Below are 21,541 nucleotides of genomic sequence, written 5' to 3'. Positions count from 1 at the left end.
TTGACAAACAAGAAATATAATACAGTAGTTACAGTATTACTCCCCACTTCTCCTTGCCACTTTTCTGATTTCTTACAACTAAGAAAATGAAAATATAGAGTAGGGGAGAGAGGTTTTTGACCTAACATTGGCGTTTTGCAAGAACAATAATCATGTTACAACATTCCTTTAATAGACTGACTTCCATGCCCTGTCACCTTATTTGACATTTTAAAACTGGTCTAGGCTTTAATTAGTGCTAACGCAATAACAGCAAAAAAAAAAATTAAATCACTGTAAAACCAGACACCAGGCATTTAAAATCAACAAATACTTGTTCAATTATGCTAGACACTAAAAAACACCACATAACAAAACATTACATTAACTAAGAAAGCTACAATGTCATACTGAAAGTTCTCGTAGTTTAATATTCGAATAGAAACTGTAGACATTGCTTCCTTCGCGATACACACAGTGTAGGTGTGGTCTCCTCAAACACAGCAAATCAAAACTTGCATAAATAGCACAAAAACAAGAGAAATTTTCACAGGTAACATCTAAAGGTCAACATATTGTATATATTTTAATGCTCAGGTTTATCTGACATGTGTCATTCAACCAAATGATTGCAACAGCAAAACAAACCAGTGGGTAAATATCAGACCCCAAACCTTAAGCCTTACGCTAAAATGCCGTCATCAGTTTATTCTGCTTTTTCAGTTTACTGATCACATCAATATATTGTCCCTAACAATATTTTTGCATATGTGTTGTTATTGGAGTTGTTTGACAAAAGCAGGTTATCTGATTCATTCATGACGAATAACAATACTGTAAATGCACTGACTCAGTTTCATCTTTGTTTTCCAGTTTAAAGTGTATCTGTGTTGAAATGGATCCTCGAAGCACCATGGTTTGCAAGAAATTGAATAACCTAGTGACAAGGGGGGCACAGGGGCGCAGTGGGTTGGACCGGGTCCTGCTCTCCAGTGGGTCGGGGGTTCGAGTCCCACTTGGGGTGCCTTGCGACGGACTGGCGTCCCATCCTGGGTGTGTCCCCTCCCCCTCTGGCCTTACACCCTGTGTTGCCGGGTAGGCTCCGGTTCTCCGTGACCCCGTATGGGACAAGTGGTTTAGAAAAAAAACATGTGCTGGGGGTGCGGTGGCGCAGTGGGTTGGACCGGGTCCTGCTCTCTGGTGGGTCTGGGGTTTGAGTCCTGCTTGGGGTGCCTTGCGATGGACTGGCGTCCTGTCCTGGGTGTGTCCCCTCCCCCTCCAGCCTTACGCCCTGTGTTGCTGGGTAGGCTCCACGACCCCGTATGGGACGAGAGGTTCAGAAAATGTGTGTGTGTGTGAATAACCTAGTTTTCCATGTAGAAATAGTTGCTCGATAATGACATATAGGCACTTCCTGCTTCGGCTGTAGTCCTCTTATGGTTGTGTGTGCGACAAGTTTCAGCTACAGCCTCGTAACACATTAAGCAGGGTGAATACAGTAAACGTGTCTCCCAGCCTCACCGGTGCCAGCCCAGACACAGCACAGCTACACCAGCTTGATGGCCCCCAGGAAGGTGGAATCCCCGTCGAGGGACACGTTGGCAGACTGCCGAGGGATCAGCAGCTCCACACGGTCGCCCACCTCCAGTTTGACAACGCCTGGACCGCGGGAGAGGAGAGGTGGAGTGAAACACTGCCATCCCTTCTAAACCACGCTACAATGATTGCACATCTTTTCCCCGACCTGGCTACCCGAACCGAAAGATAACAGTCACTTTCTTTGGACGTACCTGCAGTGTAGCAAGTGTTGTAGGGGAAGATCGGATTCATGGTCTGAATGCAGCGGAACAGAATGACTTCCTGTAATTCATCACCGACGACATTCTGCTTTCTTCGGATGACAAAGTGACCCATAGCAAAGGTCTTATCCGTGTAATACACCTGCAGTAAAAGTAAAAGTGAATATAAGTACTTCCGCAAACAGAAACTCTGCTCCACCTTTCTCCTTTCTGAGTGACAGCGCAGGGCTTTATGTTGTATTTCAAGGACGAAATAACGACTTTTGGAACAAGTGATCTGATCATCATCTCCTGATTTCCAGAGTGCATTTCTCCATAACTGCGAGGTGCCTTTCGGAAGAAATACTTACTCGCAGCCATGGACTACACTCTCTGCTCACAGAGTACACAGCACGAGCAGAAAGCAGCACTCAGATGTTACGTTTACAGTTCGAAACAATAACAATCATGACATTTCACCTTAACTCCTTGAACACGAAATCAGCCTGATTTCTCACACTATAAAGAGCAGTCATGACACAGCTGGTAAATTACCTCAATTACGAGTAATAAATAGAAATTCTGCCCCTTTACCTGACTGTACACAAAGTAGAAGCCTTCCTCTTTCACCAGGATTGTATTGTTGCTCTCCTCAAGGGCTGTGCCTCGCCTGAGGCCTACCTGCCAAGGGATGACCGTGTGTTCGTCTGAAACCGATAGAAGACATCAGGGACACTCTGCCACGCAGCGCTCTCCAGTCTGACCGCTGATCACCATATTCCAGCGTAGTATTTAAACGTGCCGCGGGTAGCACTGAAGCACTCGGCTCTGGTGCACTTTTTTATACTCTATACAGTACAGTAATACAGCATGATAATATGTAATACTTCACTATCATTAGTACTATTATTGTTACAAATGATTTGTTTAATGAAGTCAGAAACTGAAAGCACAAGTGTTCCTAACGACAAGGTTAATGCGTTCCACTAGACCAAGTCCTCTTGTGATGGGACTGAATAAGCATTATTCACGGATGTTTACGATATGAATGAATAAAGTTCAGTTTTGCACGATCACTGCCTATGTCTTTCACTCTGCAACGCACATGGACACCACAGAAATAAAGGCACTATGTACAGTTACTGACAAATGGTCAATGACTTTTAGACGGTCATGAGACTAAGCACAGCACCGGGAAGAAACCCACTCAGAACATGCAATCTCCACATAGATGGTGCCAGATTTAAATCGACATCCAAACCAGTAGCCCAGGAGCTTTGAGGCAGCACCACTACCCTCAGCAGGTCATCCCTTTTCATCACACTCACTCACTTTCCTTGTGCACTTGTTCTAGTGGCCTGGAACACATCCCGAAAGCAGGGAGTGCAAGGCAAACTAGGGTATGCACTGGACAGGACACCAGTCCATCACAGGGTAGCCCACACACTCATTCAGATATATACTGCAGTTGGTTCTGAATCACCAGACACACACACACACACACACACACACACACACACACATACATTTTCGGAACCGCTCGTCCCATACGGGGTCACGGGAAACCGGTGCCCAACCCGGCAACACAGGGCGTAAGGCTGGAGAGAGGGAGGGGACACACCCAGGACGGGACGCCAGTCCGTCGCAAGGCACCCCAAGCGGGACTCGAACCCCAGACCCACCAGAGAGCAGGACCGTGGTCCAACCCACTGCACCACCACACCCCCCTCTGAATCACCCGTTAACCCGAAATACATCTTTGGACTGCTGGAGGAAACCACAGTACACATGGGAGAACATGCAAACTGCACAGACTGAGCTGGATTCAAACCCGTGGCCAAACAGCCCAGATGCTAAGTGCTGAGCCACCATGCTGCCCCCTTTTCATCACAGACTTCCGTCATTTCCATTACTGTGTTAAATTTTGACTTTTCAATTTTCCCTTCCTCTCAAAAAAAGGGCAAAAAAATCGAAGAGACAATCATACTTCTTTAACACATTTCAGATGCATCACATGTGAAGTAGTTTTACCATGATTTGGCTCAATTATGGCTATGATTACCAGCAGCTGTCAAAAAATGTATTCAGACCCCTTGAGTTTTTTCACATTTTTTTAACGTCGCAGCCTTATGCTAAAATCTTTTACATTCATTTTTTTTCCCCTCATCAATCTACACTCAATACCCCACAATGACAAAGAAAAATCAGGACTTTAGACATTTTTACAAACTGATTGGAGATGATTTGGAAAGGCACAAGTGGCAGTCATTAATGCCGTTGGCCTTTTAGGTAAAGTCACAGAGTCTTGTACCTTGAAAAGTGGTCTCTTTCTTGCTGTTGGCCATCATCTGCAAGCAGGGCTGCAAGACTGATGGGGAAAAGATAGAAGGAAGTGAAAGAACATACAGGACACAATCCCTCCCTATCATAACATCACAGCTGCTTTTAAACAATACTTCATAAAGGATTTCAGCTTGAGCAGTTGCTCGGTCCTGTTCTATGCGTCTTGTCCATTATGCATTAAGAAGAGCTTTCGGAACTGTTGGCCTACACATGTCTGAAGTCCTGTTTATGTCCATCTGTGCCTTCAGAGACATGCTTAATGTAGATGACGCTTCCGCTACAGTACAGAAGTTGCAAAAGTGCTGCCTAAGCAGAACTGAAAATACAACCTGTCATTACGTCATTACAAATACAGTTAACGCAATGTGCACAACATGATTTTTGCGCTAATGCATTTACATTTACATTCGCACTTATTCCTTCAGCAGATGCTTTTGTCCAAAGCGATGTACATCTCACAGAGAAATAGAATGAGTCCATTACATCAACAATACATACAAATATAGCAGCACCCAGCGACCCCGTGACAATGTAACCTGTGTCCTCCTGAACAGGGGAAAAGAAATCAAATTAGACTGGCCTTTCTCCTCTGACGTTTGGGTTACGCCCCTCTTCTTCCTGTTATAAGTCAGGTGCAGTTCTGGAAGAGAATTCCCAGAGGCCTTCCTGCTCATTTTACTGCTTGGGGGTTCGAGCCTCTAAAAATGGAATGTAGGTGAGTCACCCCCGCAAAGACAGCATATGTTAGCTCATACTAAATGTACAGCCCTGGAAAAAAACTGCTTTGTAAATAATTTTGCCAGTCATCAGCAACATATCTTAGCCTGATACATGCACCTGCATTTAAACACGAACAGTAGGATTTACCGTGAAAATATTCCAAGCCATTTCAGCAAGAAAAACCATTGGTATCTTCTTCTGTTGTCACACTTACCACCTCTTTGGCCTTGGAGGTCTGAGGCTCCTGTGACGGCCCACCTTGGCGCTGCACGCTCATGCTCCTCTGCTCCTCCCTCCTCCGGCCGAGCTCGGCACGTAGGCCGGCGACCTCAGCCTTCAGGGTCAGGATGTGATACAGTGAGATGACCGACAGCGACCAGGACGTGATGGCAGCCAAGGTGAGGAGCAGGAGTGCCCACGGCAGCCGCTGCTGTTGGACCTCAGGGTTAGAGCGAAGCACGGGTTCGCCGGGATGCACCGACATCCTTAGCGGGAGGGGCTCAAACCAAGTTCATGATCAAATCCCTTCATCAGCAGGGCGTCTGTCTGCTGCCTCGAGAGTCTGAGGAATAGTAGACTGTGAAAAAAAAACCAAGAGAGAAACGGAGAAAAAAAAAAAAACAGAAGCAACAAACCCCGTTGATTCCGGTTACATTAGCCACAGTTTGCTTCCTGTCTCACCATCTACAGAGCCAAAATTCATACTTTTTCTCTGCTTGTTTTATCTGGCAGAAAAGGGAAATTTTAGCAGCCCTGCTCTTATGTCCGAGAACACAGTATCGCAGTAATAATATCAGAAAGAGTGAGTGTTGTTTTGGAAGGTCTGAAAAAATCATCTGGTTTATAAGGAATACTAACTAATGTGTAGGTAAATTTCCTTTGCTCATAAATGTGGGCAGAAAATACATCCAAACTTACTGTTGGCCAGAAATGGGCCTGTGCGTTAGAGAATATTGAGAGGTTGCAAAAATATTTTAAAAATTACACTTCTAAGATTAACATTATGCAAAGAAAGAGAGCTGTAAATCCATCATTTTATCATGTTTCTTGTTGCTAATAATTTAAATTTAACATAGAATTTCCACACACACATTGTCTGAACTGCTTGTCCCATACGGGGTCACGGGGAGCTGGAGCCTAACCCGGCAACACAGGGCGTGAGGGGACACACCCAGGACGGGACGCTAGTCCGTCATAAGTCACAAGGCACCCCAAGCAGGACTTGAACCCCAGACCCACCAGAGAGCAGGACCCGGTCCAACCCACTGCACCACCACGCCCCCCTTATAGCATTTCCAACATTTCACAAAAGTATTTATAAACCAAAATTCAGAGACAAGTTGCAGAACCTTAATTTCAATTTATTGCATGTAACAGTACAGAAAATAGAAACTGTGACTGTATCTAAAAAAAAAAAAAAAATTAAAAACCTCACACTCCATTACATTAGCGCAGTAAAAGGGCTTTCATGGTCAGAATACAAAGGGATGATGATCCATCCAAAATGCATGCCTTCCATAAATAGAAAAAACAAATTCAATGTGCAGCCATTTTGGTACTGTAAACGAGAGTGAAACTCATAATGCACCTTGAATTTCTGTACACATTCAATAAACCATGGCACATTGCATTGTGTGGGTGTGAACACTGAAGACGTCATCACATTGTGTTCTCATGTCAAAGGTTTCAATGCATTCTAAAATAGTAAATAATGATAATTTAAAAAAAATTTAGAAAAATATAAGGCCATTTTGTAAAACATCTGAAGGATACAGTACCTGCACAAATTTGCACACCTATTAATGACTTTCAAAATCTTCAGTCAGCAACTTCATTGTATTTATTCATTTTCTTTATTCACATCACTCAAAATTACGTTCCTTTTGTTTGTAGTTCTAATAAATGTAAGTGCCAAAACAGCCCGTAGATTACCCCAACAGACGAATAAAGTATCGAAATAAAACCCATTAGGATCATACAAGACATACAATGCTTGACAAAATGTGTCATTTCTGAGCTTCACCACAATGAGTCCCAGACCAATAGCAAGTGTGCAAACTCCTCAGGTGCCAGCAGAGGGAGCCAGCACTTCCTGTGCCCACAAACTGAAAGCCATCTTTCCCGAATTTAACAGGAAGTTCAAAGTGCTTCTAGTACGACTCATTTTCCAGTCACATCCATTATGACACAGCCCCTTTTAATTAACACACAACAGACTAGACACATTTCTGACATAGTGGAATACACATTTTTTAATCAATTCTTTAAAATTTATCTGTAATGACTTTTCATTTTAATGGTTGTCAACCCTGGAAGACAGGCAGATACTTAATTTGCTCATTAAAATGTTCAAAAACTCATGTCAAAGATGTGTGATTTAAAAACATTGCACCCTTAACACATTCACTGGTAAAAATCCAGCCAGGAAGTAGTTACCAAACAGTATTATGTCTATGAACCTTCTGTAATGTTTGTACTGTGGTACAATGGCTGTACTTCCTTAGAAAAACCCCACAATGTTGGTGCAATGCCCTACAGTTTGTTTCCCCCACAGCTGATGCATTTTAGGGATGTCAATGGCCTTGAAGCTGCTCCTGTTCTTAGAGCCAAAAGACTGAACTATGAAAGAGACCATCAGAACCACTCAATGGGAGTAAAAATTTCATTGGACTTCTTTTGTAGCCACCAGCCTTACATAAGTAATTCTGCTGTGACCCCACTAAAACCTCAAATCAGTACTGCCTGTTAAATTTGTACATTATCGGTGAGAAGTTCTAAACACCAAGCATATGCTGTTATCAGTGGCAGCTGGTGTGTCTGAAAATGGGCAGAAAGAAGTTATGTATTTGTATAAGACAGTTGTGGTAAACTGGATTACCACATTGTTCAACATTTTTTTTTTTTTTAAAAAAAAAAAAAACCATTACCACCATTTCATCACAGTTGTAGAAACAGAGCTGTGGTCTTTCCATTTCTGTCCCTAACAACATTAGAACCTTGCTTTCATACTGCAAGTTGAGACTGGATATAATTGAGTGTTGAAGCATTTAAGAGACGCTAAATGTAAACATTTTTGCCTGAGACAATACTGTAGCTACTTAAAGAGAATCTTAAAACAATGATAGTCAACTTTTTTTTTTAAAGCAATTCAAAAAAATTCTGGCTAATGTGCCATATGTGTAATGGCAAACTCATACCAAGTACTGTATAAAAACTATGGAACTGTATTATCAAAACTTTTAATGATGAAAATGTATTTACAGTTGAATTGAAACATTTTCATATGCAACTGATCAGTGAATAAACGGTGGCAATAATGCCACTTACCACTACTAGTGATTAGGGCTTGGGCTATAACCGTCTTTCGGTGATATCATTTCCCTCCCCCATTTTACCTACCCATGTGACTAACTGCAACCAACAAAAGCCAGCAGGGATGAGTAAAGACATGAACGAACAAATGAATTAATGCCACATTTACATCCTCTGGTAATTAAAGATTTTCAGGGGTAACTTTTACTTATGCTGTATTCAATTTGGTTTGGTATATATTATTTTGTGTATTTTTAGCTTATTTCACACATTTTACATGCCAATATATGTTAACTCGTTTCTGAAATTTTAAGGACCACTGTCCTGTTTCTTTACTACCTTAAGCAGCCGCCACTGCTTCGTACACCTTCATACACCAATGACCATGACCTCTCTGGCAGCTACGTCTGTTTCATTGTATGGGTGAATTAAGGTCTAACAGAAATTTAGCCTTTATAGAAGTTTAGCATGCATTCATAACAGTGACTCAAAGGCATTCTGACTTTATTTCCATACCTTGGCCAGTCATTCCACACCATTTTTTCTAATAGAATTTTACAAAGGAAAACAAGATAATAAAAGGTTAGAAATGCACATTCTATTATCATCTGTCCCTGCCCAAAGTGAAAGGCAAGGGACAAGGGCTTTAAATTATGGTCACACTGGCTGTGGACTGGACGGTTTCCTCCTGAGCGTGGCTCTTCAGGAGCTCCTTGATGAACTGCTCGAGGGCAGTAAAGTAGCCCTGGCACTGCCATGTGTCGTTGTGCGTGCCGTCAGGAAAGACGGCCAGGCGTTTAGTCCGTGCGGGTGAAAGCTCATACAGCTGCTTCATCATGACAGGGGGGATGAGCTGGTCGGACAGGCCCGACACGAACAGCGAAGGCATGCGGCACTGCACAATCTGCCTGTAAGACAGGAACTTGTTCTTGTAGCAGCAGAGTGGTAGGTACCTCATGGGCAAGAAGGAGAATAGGGTGCTTGCCATATGGGGGATGCTCAAGAATGTGTTCTCCACAATAATGGCTGCCACACGGTGGGGGTTTCCTGAGGCCAGATGCACTGCTACTGCACCCCCTAGTGATCGCCCAAAAAGAATGACCTTGGTCTTGTCCACGTCAGGTCGGGTCATCACATGGTCTAAGGCAGCCTCAGCATCCAGGTAAAGACCCTCTTCACTGGGTTCACCCTCGCTCTTCCCATAGCCCCGGTAGTCTACCAGCACCACGTTCACCTTCAGGTGAACCAGCATAAGAAGCGCATTGGGGATGCGGTGCCCAATGTTACCTGCATTGCCGTGAAAGTAGATGATGGTGGGTGCAGGACCAGGGTTTTCGCTTGTGTAGCGCAACAGGATGAGGTTGAGGCGCACACCATCTCTGGTCCTGATGAAAATGTTCTCGTGAGGGACCCCTGTAGGTACGGGGACATAGAGACGTGACGAGGAGGGCTGATCAGGGAAGTAAAGAAGCACATCCTGGAACTTGTACAGGATCCCAGCTATAGAAACCAGGATGAGACCCAGCAGCAGGAAGCCCCCATACAAATGGAAGGTGAGGATGAGCGCCAGGAGGGAGATGCGGCACACACTCCAAGACCAGGAGCCTATGGCCAGCAGCCACCTCTCGATCACCCCCCACAGCCTCCATGGCTTCTCCATAGTGGTTTGTGGAACAAAAGAGGCCCTCTTTTCACAGACCAGATATCCTACAGATGAAGAGACAAAAACAAACATCTAGAACAGTAAATTGGTCATAAAGAGAAGACACACTAGATAGGCATCAGAAATTTGCTGATTAGAAATGAGAATTCAAATTTACTCAAATTATTTACTAAAGCATAAAATGCAAATAAGTAGGCAAAATATTACAACCATAAATATAAACATTAATAACCCAGGCATAGTCAGAAAAAGTTAAATAAAATTCTAAATTACAGTTACTAATATCAAAAGCATAAACCCAAGCAGTACAATTTACCATACATAACAGTAAAAGCTTTGGTGTCTCTATGCTGGAATATCCAGAAAAAGTGCACACGCTCCTTTGCATACCACCAGTTCAATGAATAGAAGAGCTGAACCTTAACTCTGGTAAACATCAATGGAGTCAAGTTCCTACACAGACAGAGTAATAGCTGAATGCAATTTGATTTAAGAGGCCTCCAAAAAACCCCAATGACAAACTGCATAAAGAAGTACGCTTGAACTAACCCTAAGCAATATTTAAAACGCATGTATAAATTACAAAAAAAAAAAAAATAGAAAGATTTTGAATACTCCTCTCACTCTCTGTGTCTATGCAATCTGCCCAGAAGTTCGAGATTTTGCTACTTTGAATGAACAGAAAACATAAGCTCTGCTCATTTACAAGTACAGGCCCTGCGGTGTGACACAGTAGCTGAAACACTCACTGCTACCACCTGCTGGTGGGTCGCGGTCTCACACAACCCAGCCGTGCATTTACTTTAAGCAGTCTTTTCAATTGTACAGGCGACCTCTCACTTTCATCACCAACAAATCATTACATTATTGTTCAGAATCCAGCCTGGTGGGAAGAGAAAATCCAAGGGCAATCTAAAAAAAATGCCCCCCCCCCCGTAATAAATGAGACACAGCTAATGAACATCCTCTTTAATCTGGATGTTCCTTTCTGCCGACTGATCACTCGAGTCAGCGTGGCTCACTGGTCCTCCATCAATGAACAGACACAGTGCTGATGGAATGCATCTCAATTTATATTTGGCAACACTTCCATGCCAACGTGTTTGATCGTCTCTGTCCCCCTCTATACAGGTGAATGTAACACCCGTACAGAGAATAGCTGGTAGTGTACTGGTTAGGTCTGCTGCCTTTGGACCCAAAGGTTGCAGGTTCAATCTCCAGATGTAGTAGCCTTGAGTAAGGTACTTATCCTAAATTGCTCCAGTAACATTACCCTGCCGTACAAATGGGTAAAACAACTAAGTACCTTAACACTGTAAGTTGCTTTCAAGAAAATGAATAAATGTAACACAGCACGTATAGAGCATAAATACAGAAGGGTTGTGTTAGACTACTCTTCTAGGGCAGCAGGCAGTACCCTATTAGGGTTGTTCCCTTGCGATCACCAGATTCAAAATCCTGCTGCAGTACAACTGACCAAGTACTTACCCTGATTTGACAAAATGAGAACACTGACTGGCACTCCTGTGTAAATCGTTGTAACGATACATTGATTGTAAAAGACTGCAATTCGTTCTGGACAAAGATGCAGGTAAATAAATGTTAAGTTAATGTCACACAGTTTAAGAAAAACCCCGTGGGGTAAAGGAATCTGAAAGAGCCCGGCGTCCACCTTCCGACCACCAGGTGGTTCAACGAAAGGAATAGGCTCCTAGCGGCGATAGCAAACGGATATTTAAGACAACACTTGGCTATTCCTTGTGTCCTAACTGGTTGCATAATACCTCGCTACACAAATTATAGCGAATCGAGTGTTAATGGCGCAGTGCTGGACGCACAGAAGACATGTTGGCTCTTCACTTCAGTCCTCCTTGTCAACACGATTCATCGATCCGACTGCACTCATGTCATCATGTGTGTGTTCTTGTGCTGAACATTTTTGCCTCAACAAAGAGAACAAGAAGCAGCGGAGAATTTTTCCAAACAATTGAATTCCTCCCGGCGGTACGGGGGGAGGAGGAGGAGGAGGAGGAGGGGGGTGTCGGTCAATTCGACGACGCGCGTTAGCTACCTCACAGCTCAGGACAGCCACTGTTTTTGACATAAAAACAGGTTCAACGTGCCCCGAACAGTACATGCCTCAAACGTACCCACCTATTTTTCTCTCATCCTGCTGAAGTGCCAGTCAACACGGTGGAAATAATGACAGAAACCATGAAACGGGTTGTCGGTTTTGGTCTCCCAGTTGAGTTCCTGTGCTGGACGCTGTCGGCCGCTTGAGCTCAAGCCGGGCGGCGGTGTCACTCTCAAACGGTTCCCGACTACAACAACTCCACGGCCTCTCGCTCTCTCTAGATAATCTTTATTTATTCACTGTTGCGATAAAATACGTGTATAATCGAGTGTAAGGTACGTATCGCCATCTATGTCGTAGGAATCCGTTTAATATGATGATACACTATAGTGTTCTACTCAGCAGTTTCGCAATAGTAGAGTTGCACCCGCAACACGGAAGTGATTATAGTGGTTCCGTCGTGTCCCTCCGCGCTGTGCGGACTGCTGAGGGCGGCGACACTTCCGCGCTCCGGAGGTGCAGCTCGTGTCCGGCTCACGGAGGTATGTTAATGTAGTTCGTTAACGTATCTTTCCTGGCTATTTCTGGCTCGCTTTGTAAACGGTATTTTTTGTGTAAATAAATAAGTAAATAAATGTTGCTTAGCAGTAGATGCCAGTGCAGCTTGGTTAAAAAAGTCGGCTGGTATAACTAATTAACTAACTCCCCACAGTGAGTACGTCGCGGGCTGTTGTTGTTTTTGTTGCCGTCCGTCCCGTTTCTCTCTTATAATTATAAATAAAATAGAAGTCGTTTATGGTTTCAACACGTATTCCCATTAAAATTAACTAGTCATATAGCCTAAATTATTAATTCTTCTGCTTCTACTTTCCTCCTGTTTACTGTTCACACACCAGTTCAGTTGTTGTGTACGTTCTTCATAAAAATGCCGAAGTGTATGAGCAATATATTCTAGTGACTGTATAATTATATTTATTAATCCACGTGCTAATGGAGAAACACCGTTTATGTTTTATAAAATTAAACTAGTTTTTTTCCTGTAACTGAACTGTAGTTGCACTGATTTGAATCCGCTCCACTGAGTTTGTGTGTTCTGCCCAGGCTCGCGTTCACGTCCACGTGGTGCTCCGGTTTCCTACCACAGTCCAAAATGTATCAATCGTAATTGCTCAGCTTGTGTCATATTGACCGCAAAATCATGACCGCTAAAAAGTTAAGTAACTTGATTATTGTTACATAAAAGTGAAATATTTAGTTCCCAAGCAGGTCAATTTTTTTTAGTGTGATGTAGATTTTTAATCTGTAAATTATACCACATTTTTACAGGTTTGTCCCTTCAGTCATTTCAGGGATTTTGTTCTTGTATTCAGACGTATTTTGATGGAACAGCTGATCAAATGACAACTCAGAGGTAATATCTAAGAACCAATATGTGTTGAAGGTTTTTATAGGTGTCAAGGTGTCTGTTGCTTTCTGTGCTGATTTCATGGAGGTTCCCACACTGTCCTTGTTCGAATGCACCCCTGTAAAGTACCTTGACTTGTATTCCTCAAGAAAATGATGATTATATTTACAATTTATCATGTCTACTTGACTATTATCTTGTGGAATTCCCTGCTATTCAGTGTCACAGTTTGCCCTGGAAACAATTTTCACAGATTCATATGTGGTGTTTTCACTCCGAATACAATTAACTGAGACGGTGTGTTGGGCTGCAACACACAACCTTTATTATCTTAATACCTTCTGTGCAACTTTGGTTTTTTTTCTTTCTAAGCAGCAAAACCACACACACACACTTTCTGAGCCGCTTGTCCCAGATGGGGTCGCGGGGAACCGGAGCCTAACCTGGCAACTCAGGGCGTAAGGCCGGAGGGGGAGGGGACACACCCAGGACGGGACGCCAGTCCGCCGCAAGGCACCCCAAGCGGGACTCGAACCCCAGACCTACCAGAGAGCAGGACCCGGTTCAACCCACTGCGCCACCGCGCCCCCCTTTGCAGCAAAACCATTTTTGTTGTTTTTGTTTCTCTGTGTTCAGCAGTGCCCAATAGATGGTGCTCATGAACACATGATTATGGATATTTAAGTCTTTTAATTTCTTTATTAACCTTTATTTTGTTGACATTTTTGTCTATGGTGACTTATAGTTTTAGGTTTGTACAATGGGCTAATGGCAGTTATTTGCTTATATATATCTACCCCCCCCCCCAAGCAGTTCAGTTTAATTGCATTCATCAAGAGTATGCAGCAGGAAAGAAATTCAGACTAGGGACCTTAAAATTACAAGGTGATGGGCCTGACTAGGAGACTACTTGCTGCAAGTTTTGCTGAATGTCTGTTAAACGTTTATATTTGAGGACTAGCACAGCGAAGACATCTTTATCATGTTTGTTTCTTCTGTGGACAAAGCACACGTGAGCTAAGTAAATATCTAATTTCAGAGTACTGAATTTATAACATCTGTTTTTTCCCCTTTTCGAGGTGTCTCATCTCATAATGGAAGCATCAACAAGTAGTGAAGACGTGCCTCAGACATCTGTAGCTGCTCAGGTTCCATTTCGGCATTTATGTACAACCTTAGAGAAAATACAGAAAGCGAAGGCTCGGCCAGAGAAAGCCAAGTGTCTCTCCGATTTCATTGATTCATGGCGAAAGTTTCATTCCGCTCTTCACAAGGACAAACCAAAGACCCCTGACTCCTTCTATCCAGCCTTACGTCTCATCGTTCCCCAGTTTGAGAGGGAACGGATGGCTTATGGGATCAAGGAAAGCATGTTAGCAAAACTGTTCATTGAAGTCTTGGGCCTTCCAAAAAATGGTCCAGAGTCAAATAAACTTCTCAACTATAGAGCTCCAACTACGTCTCAGGGGGAGGCAGGTGATTTTGCCATCATGGCTTACTTTGTTTTGAAGAAGAGGTGTATGAGCCAGGGAAACCTAACTATTAAAGAGGTAAACGATTTCTTGGATTCAGTTGCTGTCAACAATGCTGCTAAAAAGAAGGAGCTTGTCAAGAAAAACCTTCTACATCTGATAACGCATAGCTCAGCCTTGGAGCAGAAGTGGCTAATCAGAATGATCCTGAAAGACATGAAGTTGGGCATAAGCAAAGAGACAGTGCTTCAAGTGTTCCATCCAGATGCTGTGGAGTTGTACAATGTCACAACTGATCTTTGCAAAGTGTGCCAGAAGCTTCATGATCCTTCTGTGAATCTTAGTGATGTGTCCATTGAGCTGTTTTCAGCTTTCAAGCCCATGCTAGCAGCTGTTGCCAACATCAAGCAGGTAGAGAAGCAAATGAGCAATCACAGTTTCTATATTGAGACAAAGCTGGATGGTGAACGCATCCAACTGCATAAAGATGGAGATGTGTACAAGTATTTTACACGCAACTCTTTTGAATACACTCAACAATTTGGGGCATCCCCGTTAGAAGGCTCTTTGACCCCTTACATTCATGATGTCTTCAAGCCTCATGTGATAAGGTGCATCTTGGATGGTGAGATGATGGCATACAACCCCACTGCTGAAACCTTTATGCAAAAGGGAAGCAAGTTTGATATCAAAAGGCTAGTTGAGGATTCTGATCTCCAAACCTGTTTTTGCATCTTTGATGTTCTTTTAGTTAATGACCAGAAATTTGGACATGAGACACTAAAGAAACGTTATGAAACTCTGCATACTGTCTTCACTCCAATAAAGGGCCGAATGCATTTGGTGCCAAAAAAAGAAGCTCGAACCATGCAAGAAGTGGTGAATGCCTTAAATGAAGCAATCGACAACAGAGAAGAAGGAATCATGGTAAAAGATCCCTTATCTATTTATAAACCAGACAAGAGAGGAGAAGGGTGGCTCAAGATAAAACCGGAATACGTGGATGGTCTGATGGATGAGCTTGACCTGTTGATCCTTGGGGGCTACTGGGGGAAAGGAACTCGAGGTGGGATGATTTCTCATTTTTTGTGTGGTGTATCAGAAACTCCTAAACCTGGAGAGAAGCCAACAGTGTTTCATTCTCTCTGCCGCATAGGTTCAGGCTACACCATGAAGGAGCTGTATGATTTGGGCCTAAAGCTTGCTAAGCACTGGAAGCTCTTCCGTAAAACAAATCCGCCAGCATCCATACTATGTGGCACAGAGAAACCAGAAGTTTACATTGATCCCTGTAATTCAGTGATTATTCAGGTTAAGGCTGCTGAAATAGTGGGTAGTGATATGTATAAAACAAATTGCACTCTCCGTTTTCCTAGGATTGAGAGGATCAGAGAAGATAAGGAATGGCACCAATGCATGACACTAGATGATCTTGACCAGTTCAGGAATAAGTGCTCTGGAAAACTAGCATCAAGGCACCTATGTGTCAATGAAGATGAACCAGAAAAGAAGAAGCGGAAGGTGGTGGCAAAGCCAAAGAAGGTCATTGGTATTATTGACCACTTTAAATCTCAGGATCTGTCTGGTGTCACAAAAGAGTCTAGCATGTTTGAAGATGTGGAGTTCTGCATCATGAATGGAAGTGAGGAGCACCCCAAGGCAGACTTGGAGAAAGGAGTAGTGAAATGTGGTGGAAATGTAGTCCAGAATCCAAGTCAGGACACTTACTGTGTGATTGCAGGTGTGGTGAACATGAGGGTAAAGAACCTGATTTCCTGCAACCAGCATGATGTGGTCTGGGCTCCCTGGCTGCTGGAGTGTTTGGAGAAGAAGCAATTTGTGCCATGGCAACCCCGTCACATGATTCATATGTCGCCATCCACACAGCAGCACTTTGCCAAGGAGTATGACAAGTTTGGGGACAGTTACTATGCTGACACCAATGAGCAGGAGTTGAAGGAGGTTTTCTCTAGGGTTGATATCAAGGATAAAGAGATGCCATCCATTGCCAATGTGGAGTCACAGTATGCCTTGGATGACTTGCCTACCAACATGTTCAGACCATTCCGAGTTTATTTAGACCGCTGCACCGAAATTGGAGATCCCAGGAGCCTCATATGCGGGACTTGCTTGGACATACGGGCTCTGGAGTTTCGGTTCCATGGGGGAACAGTGGTGTCTGAGCTGACAGAAGGGGTCACTCATGTTATCGTTGCTGAGGAGACTCGACTCCTCGATTTCAGAACACTGAGAAGGCTGTTTGCCAAAAAGTTTAAAATTGTGAGAGAATCCTGGGTGACAGACTGTATTAAAGCAGGACATTTACTGAATGACAATGAATACCTTGTGTAATGCTCAAAGTCAATACATAAAACAATGTTATGGATGTGCAGTTCTGTGCATGCAGGAGTAAAACTTAAGTGAAGCGTTAGCCTCCTTTGCATACATGTTAGTAAAGAGTCTAAAAGCAAAATAGTTTTTGAACTGATTTGCGATATATCAAGTTATCAAGTTATTTTAGCTGCAATAACAGTAAATTATGTATTTACAGCTGTGCTTAACCCCTGGAGTAACATTTACTTACACTGGAGTTCAGGTAATATGGTAATTTCAGAAACTTTGTGTGAAAGGAATGAAAATGCTAATATCCGTGTTGGTACAGTTACTGATGATGCAGCTAATAGTGCCTGAACATTTTTATCTGCTTGTTTGAAGAAAAAAAAATACAAATCTCTATTTGGAGTTTTTTAAAAAGAAAATTGTTTTTAACTTAGATTAAAAATAAAAATGGAATATTAATAATTTTTTGTGTTTTATGATTCTGTACTCAGTTGCAAGCTATAGTCATGCCTGAAATACACCCATCTGAATTATGAGAATTTGACTTCGTTAGGAGTTTAATTTAAAACCCCTGCTTTGTCTTACATGGCGTTTGCATGCGTATTTTAGGCGTATTTGTGTGGATCAAATTTAGATTTTATGTGGCTCTTGACAGCTGAGCAGCCTGATAACTTGACATTTATTAATTTATTAGATGCTTTTCTCCAAAGTGACTTACAATTGTTATTCAGTAGTATTTAACTGACACCTTTACTGAAGGTGACTTCCAGTGCTAGGTACAGTAGAGCACAAAAGACATTGTGTCATTTGTTCTGTTTGTCATTAAGTGTATGTAATGTCTGTAAAAGAGCTCATTGTGTGCAGATGGACAGAGAGACAGCATCACAGAGTAATGAAGGTAAACATCCTGATAACCACTGAAACTAATGGTAATTACATGTTTGATAAAGAATACTGTACACCATACAAATTGTGTTTTCAGTAATGCATAACATGGAAGAAGACTGACTTATTTTCACGTGCTTGACTAGATGATACTGTATTAAGTTTAACACAAGTTATGCTTCTATCTGGAACTTCAAGTTTTACATTTGCATATCAATATGAGTTGTAATTGGTGTTATGAGCTAATGGCCCTTTTAAAGAAAGAACTTGGACATGATGAGGCGCTGATTGTTTTCTTTCTGGATATTAAGTTGGATTGGGAAGGAAGTTTACTAGGTTTTTAAGTTTTTTGTACTGTATGTTGAACTTACATTGATGAAGTAACTAAAAATTGTATTTTATTGCCCAGGGTATCTGTAGATAAGAAATTCATAATGGAAAGAATGAATATTGAAGGACACACAGGTCTTGCCCAGCCTTTGCTTTGAGAATACATCTTATTCAGAGTTTGTCTCAAGGGTAAAACACGAGGTTTCCGTTAACAAACTGGAGTGACAAGGCCACAGGGCTGGACAGAAATAGAGAAAATGTCCTGTCAGTCTGGACTGTAGGGGTCCAGCTCAATGCAGTCCCTTGGAGACATCTTTGTTGACTTAGTAATGTTTTTAAAGGTTCTTTTAAAGTTCATGGAAATACCACCGAACTGAATGTGTTATTTGTTGCATTACCCTTTACTGTGCTCCCCATGGATTATTTATTTTGGGAGTTATACAAAAAAAAGTCTGAAGTACAGTGTGAATATGAATATTTTTGCCCCATGAGAGTCTCTAGGGGGCGCCCATTCGATTTAAGAAAAGGCATGAGTTGCAAAAGACATTTTAACTGTTATCCAAGATATACATTTTCACTGCCCAAACATGTTTTTGGATCTTCCACCCCATAACAGGGCTGTCATTGAACCACCTCTGATCTCTTAATATATTGCTGTCATACCCTAGCTGAAATTACATGTACTATAGCAAAATGTTCTCTCTTGACACCATTTGCATGTCTATGAAATTTAGAACTATTGAGCTCACACTCCAGATAAAGTGGAAATTTCACTGTGTAACACATAAAGTACCATTAACGTTAAAGAGATGAAGTGCTTTAGATAAAGGCAGCTTTCCATGCCACATACTCCAGAGCCCCTGGAACTTACCTTCCTGTCATTCAAGGCTCCCCCCAAGCTGCTGCTGCACTGCTAAATGAATATGGTATTGAAACGGTCATGAAACGTCATTGGTTGTCGGAATAAAAATATTGTATAATATCTGTGTAAATCATGACACCTGATACGAATGTATGTATGTATCCTGTCTTTCATAAAGGACCATATACAGTTCAAAAGATTGCGGTTAACACCACTGTCTTCTAAAACTCACTCCTATTAAAACAGGAAACAACCTCTTTTTGCAGCACCAGTTAATGTGACATTTATCTTGCGAATTAGCGCTCCCTTTTGGTGCTGTTCTGATAAATGTCCATCATCCATTAATCCACTGACACAGGAGAGTGATCATGGTTCTGAAGCTGTAATAAATTAGTGAACAGACAGCTTGTTCCACGATTTTAGAACTACCTATAATCCAGTCTGTGTACCACATGTGGGTATGTGTCTCATTTCCCCCCCGTGTTTCCAATTATTTAGAGACCCCTCTTTCTGCAAGCCCCACCCCGAGCGGCCTGAACACATGCACCCAGGATGCACCTACAATAGACTGACTGCAAAACTTGATCTCTCTACATTCATCGGAGGTGATGGCAGAACATGTTTCGGTGCTGGCAACCAGTAGCCAGCTGTCAGCCAAAGTGCCTGGCCAATTCAACCCCCCTCCCCCATTCTGTCATATAACTAAACAATTACAGATGACACTTTCTCAATATAACTCACAAGCATCAGATGCTTTACGCTCAGAGAAAAGTGAACTTTCACTTGTCAAATTCAGCTTGCATTCAGGACAACAAATTTGCAGGCTAAAACATTAATAGTGCCCATTTGTTACTGGCATTCATTACTGAAATAACTTTAAATAGCAGGATGTTCAAACATGATCTAGACTAGAGAGCGCTTAATAGCTTGTCAGCATATAAAAAATCCACCCCCATTGAGTTCAGAGAAGGGTAGAGAAGTTCAATTAGCTATTAATACTCACTGGCGGAGATCATAAGATTGTTGTCCATTCACTGCGAGGCTGAATGCTTTATTAGGATGTTGAAATTATTTTGCATGTTTGACTCAGCATACTGCACATTGAGAGTGACCTGCCTGAAGCTTTCAGATGTTGTCCTCACAAAGAGAGAATGGTTGTTTGAATGACCATGGTTTTAGTGCCACCCCATGTTTTTCTGCAATTACACCTTCTCAGGGATTTTAAAGAGGTGATAAAGGATACAAAGCAGCATTTGTGAGTAATAGCACTTGTTTTTCTTCTCACCAAATCACAAGGTACATTTAAGATAGTAGTATACCATTATATTACTTGGTATATATGTATATACCAAGCCTATTCCAGAAACACTGGGTGGGTACAAGAGTCCATCACAGTCACATCAAATCACAGTTAACTGTTTCACCTTTCCCTCCAAATATGAGGGAACAATCCTGAGAAGTCTGACAGTTCCATTGCTAAAGGGGTCCTTGCAGAGGATGGACTGCTCAGCTGATTTCTCTTTGGTTGATCACCAAGCTGCACCTGGGTTGTCAGATGGTTTTTACCAGATCATCATCATTTGACACACACACACACACACACACACACTCACACTCTTTCTGAATCACTTGTCCCATACAGGGTCCTGGGGAACCAGAGCCTAACCTGGCAACTCAGGGCATAAGGCCGGAGGGGAAGGGGACACACCCAGGACAAGACGCCAGTCCGTCGCAAGGCACCCCAAGCAGGACTTGAACCCCAGACCTACGGGAGAGCAGGACCCAGTCCAACCCACTGCGCCACCGTGCCCCCCTCTCATTTGAAACATTCGGAGGAAATGGCTTGCATTGACCTCCACTGAGATGCAGGCTTTCTGTGGATGCTAATAATAGTAGATGTGTAGATGAGATTATCGTTTGACATCATCACTCTATCCGACACAAGACACACAGAGGTCTAAATGTTATGACTAATATAACATAAAAGCATAATATGGCAGTGAACAACTGAGGTCCCCAAGGGTTGCAGGGTGTGCTGGTTTCTGCTCCTCCTCATGTCTTAATTGCTTTATCGAAGTAATTAATTGGATAGTTAGTCACCTCCCCTGGTATTTCAGGTGTAAAGCAGGGCATAATTAAAATGTATTCTGTAAAACCTCCAAGGCTTGGATCTATGAGGACTGGACTTATCCACCTCTGGTATAAACCTCTGATGCTGCATTGTATTCAGTAGGGATGGATTCATGTGTGCTTACATATGTTATAATAATGATAATAATAATAATAATAATAATAATGTGTGTATGTAAACTTCTTGTCATTTTTCTCTTATATAAAATGACAGATTGGTATAACTTCTCCAGATCATCATGATATGT

The 21,541-nt window shown here is 42.4% G+C and overlaps 3 protein-coding genes across 4 annotated transcripts; 1 reads left to right on the top strand and 2 right to left on the bottom strand.

Annotated features, from left to right (window-relative positions):
* Positions 1 to 1,280: 1,280 nt before the first annotated feature.
* LOC108920011 (tumor necrosis factor ligand superfamily member 13B-like) lies at positions 1,281 to 5,369 on the bottom strand. Its single transcript, XM_029258098.1, has 6 exons — positions 5,035 to 5,369; positions 4,681 to 4,798; positions 4,069 to 4,125; positions 2,352 to 2,464; positions 1,770 to 1,920; positions 1,281 to 1,638 (listed from the first exon to the last, which is right to left on the bottom strand). Exons 1-6 carry the CDS (start codon positions 5,302 to 5,304, stop codon positions 1,526 to 1,528), a joined length of 822 nt encoding a protein of 273 aa, XP_029113931.1. The 5' UTR covers positions 5,305 to 5,369; the 3' UTR covers positions 1,281 to 1,525.
* Positions 5,370 to 6,192: 823 nt separating this feature from the next.
* abhd13 (abhydrolase domain containing 13) lies at positions 6,193 to 12,295 on the bottom strand. Its single transcript, XM_018728393.2, has 2 exons — positions 11,950 to 12,295; positions 6,193 to 9,839 (listed from the first exon to the last, which is right to left on the bottom strand). Exon 2 carries the CDS (start codon positions 9,790 to 9,792, stop codon positions 8,779 to 8,781), a length of 1,014 nt encoding a protein of 337 aa, XP_018583909.1. The 5' UTR covers positions 9,793 to 9,839; positions 11,950 to 12,295; the 3' UTR covers positions 6,193 to 8,778.
* A 62-nt stretch (positions 12,296 to 12,357) lies between these two features.
* lig4 (ligase IV, DNA, ATP-dependent) lies at positions 12,358 to 17,437 on the top strand. 2 transcript variants are annotated; one of them, XM_018728422.2, is made up of 2 exons: positions 12,358 to 12,411; positions 14,354 to 17,437. In XM_018728422.2, exon 2 carries the CDS (start codon positions 14,369 to 14,371, stop codon positions 17,096 to 17,098), a length of 2,730 nt encoding a protein of 909 aa, XP_018583938.2. In that variant the 5' UTR covers positions 12,358 to 12,411; positions 14,354 to 14,368; the 3' UTR covers positions 17,099 to 17,437. The 2 variants fall into 2 exon arrangements, with proteins under 2 accessions (XP_018583938.2, XP_018583939.2); XM_018728423.2 differs by lacking the exon at positions 12,358 to 12,411 and adding an exon at positions 13,211 to 13,280.
* Positions 17,438 to 21,541: the final 4,104 nt, after the last annotated feature.

Source organism: Scleropages formosus, chromosome 14, assembly GCF_900964775.1.
Source record: "Scleropages formosus chromosome 14, fSclFor1.1, whole genome shotgun sequence".
Classification (NCBI taxonomy): domain Eukaryota; kingdom Metazoa; phylum Chordata; class Actinopteri; order Osteoglossiformes; family Osteoglossidae; genus Scleropages; species Scleropages formosus.
The sequence above is the reverse complement of the archived record's forward strand: the minus strand, read 5'-3'. Positions and strand labels throughout refer to the sequence as shown.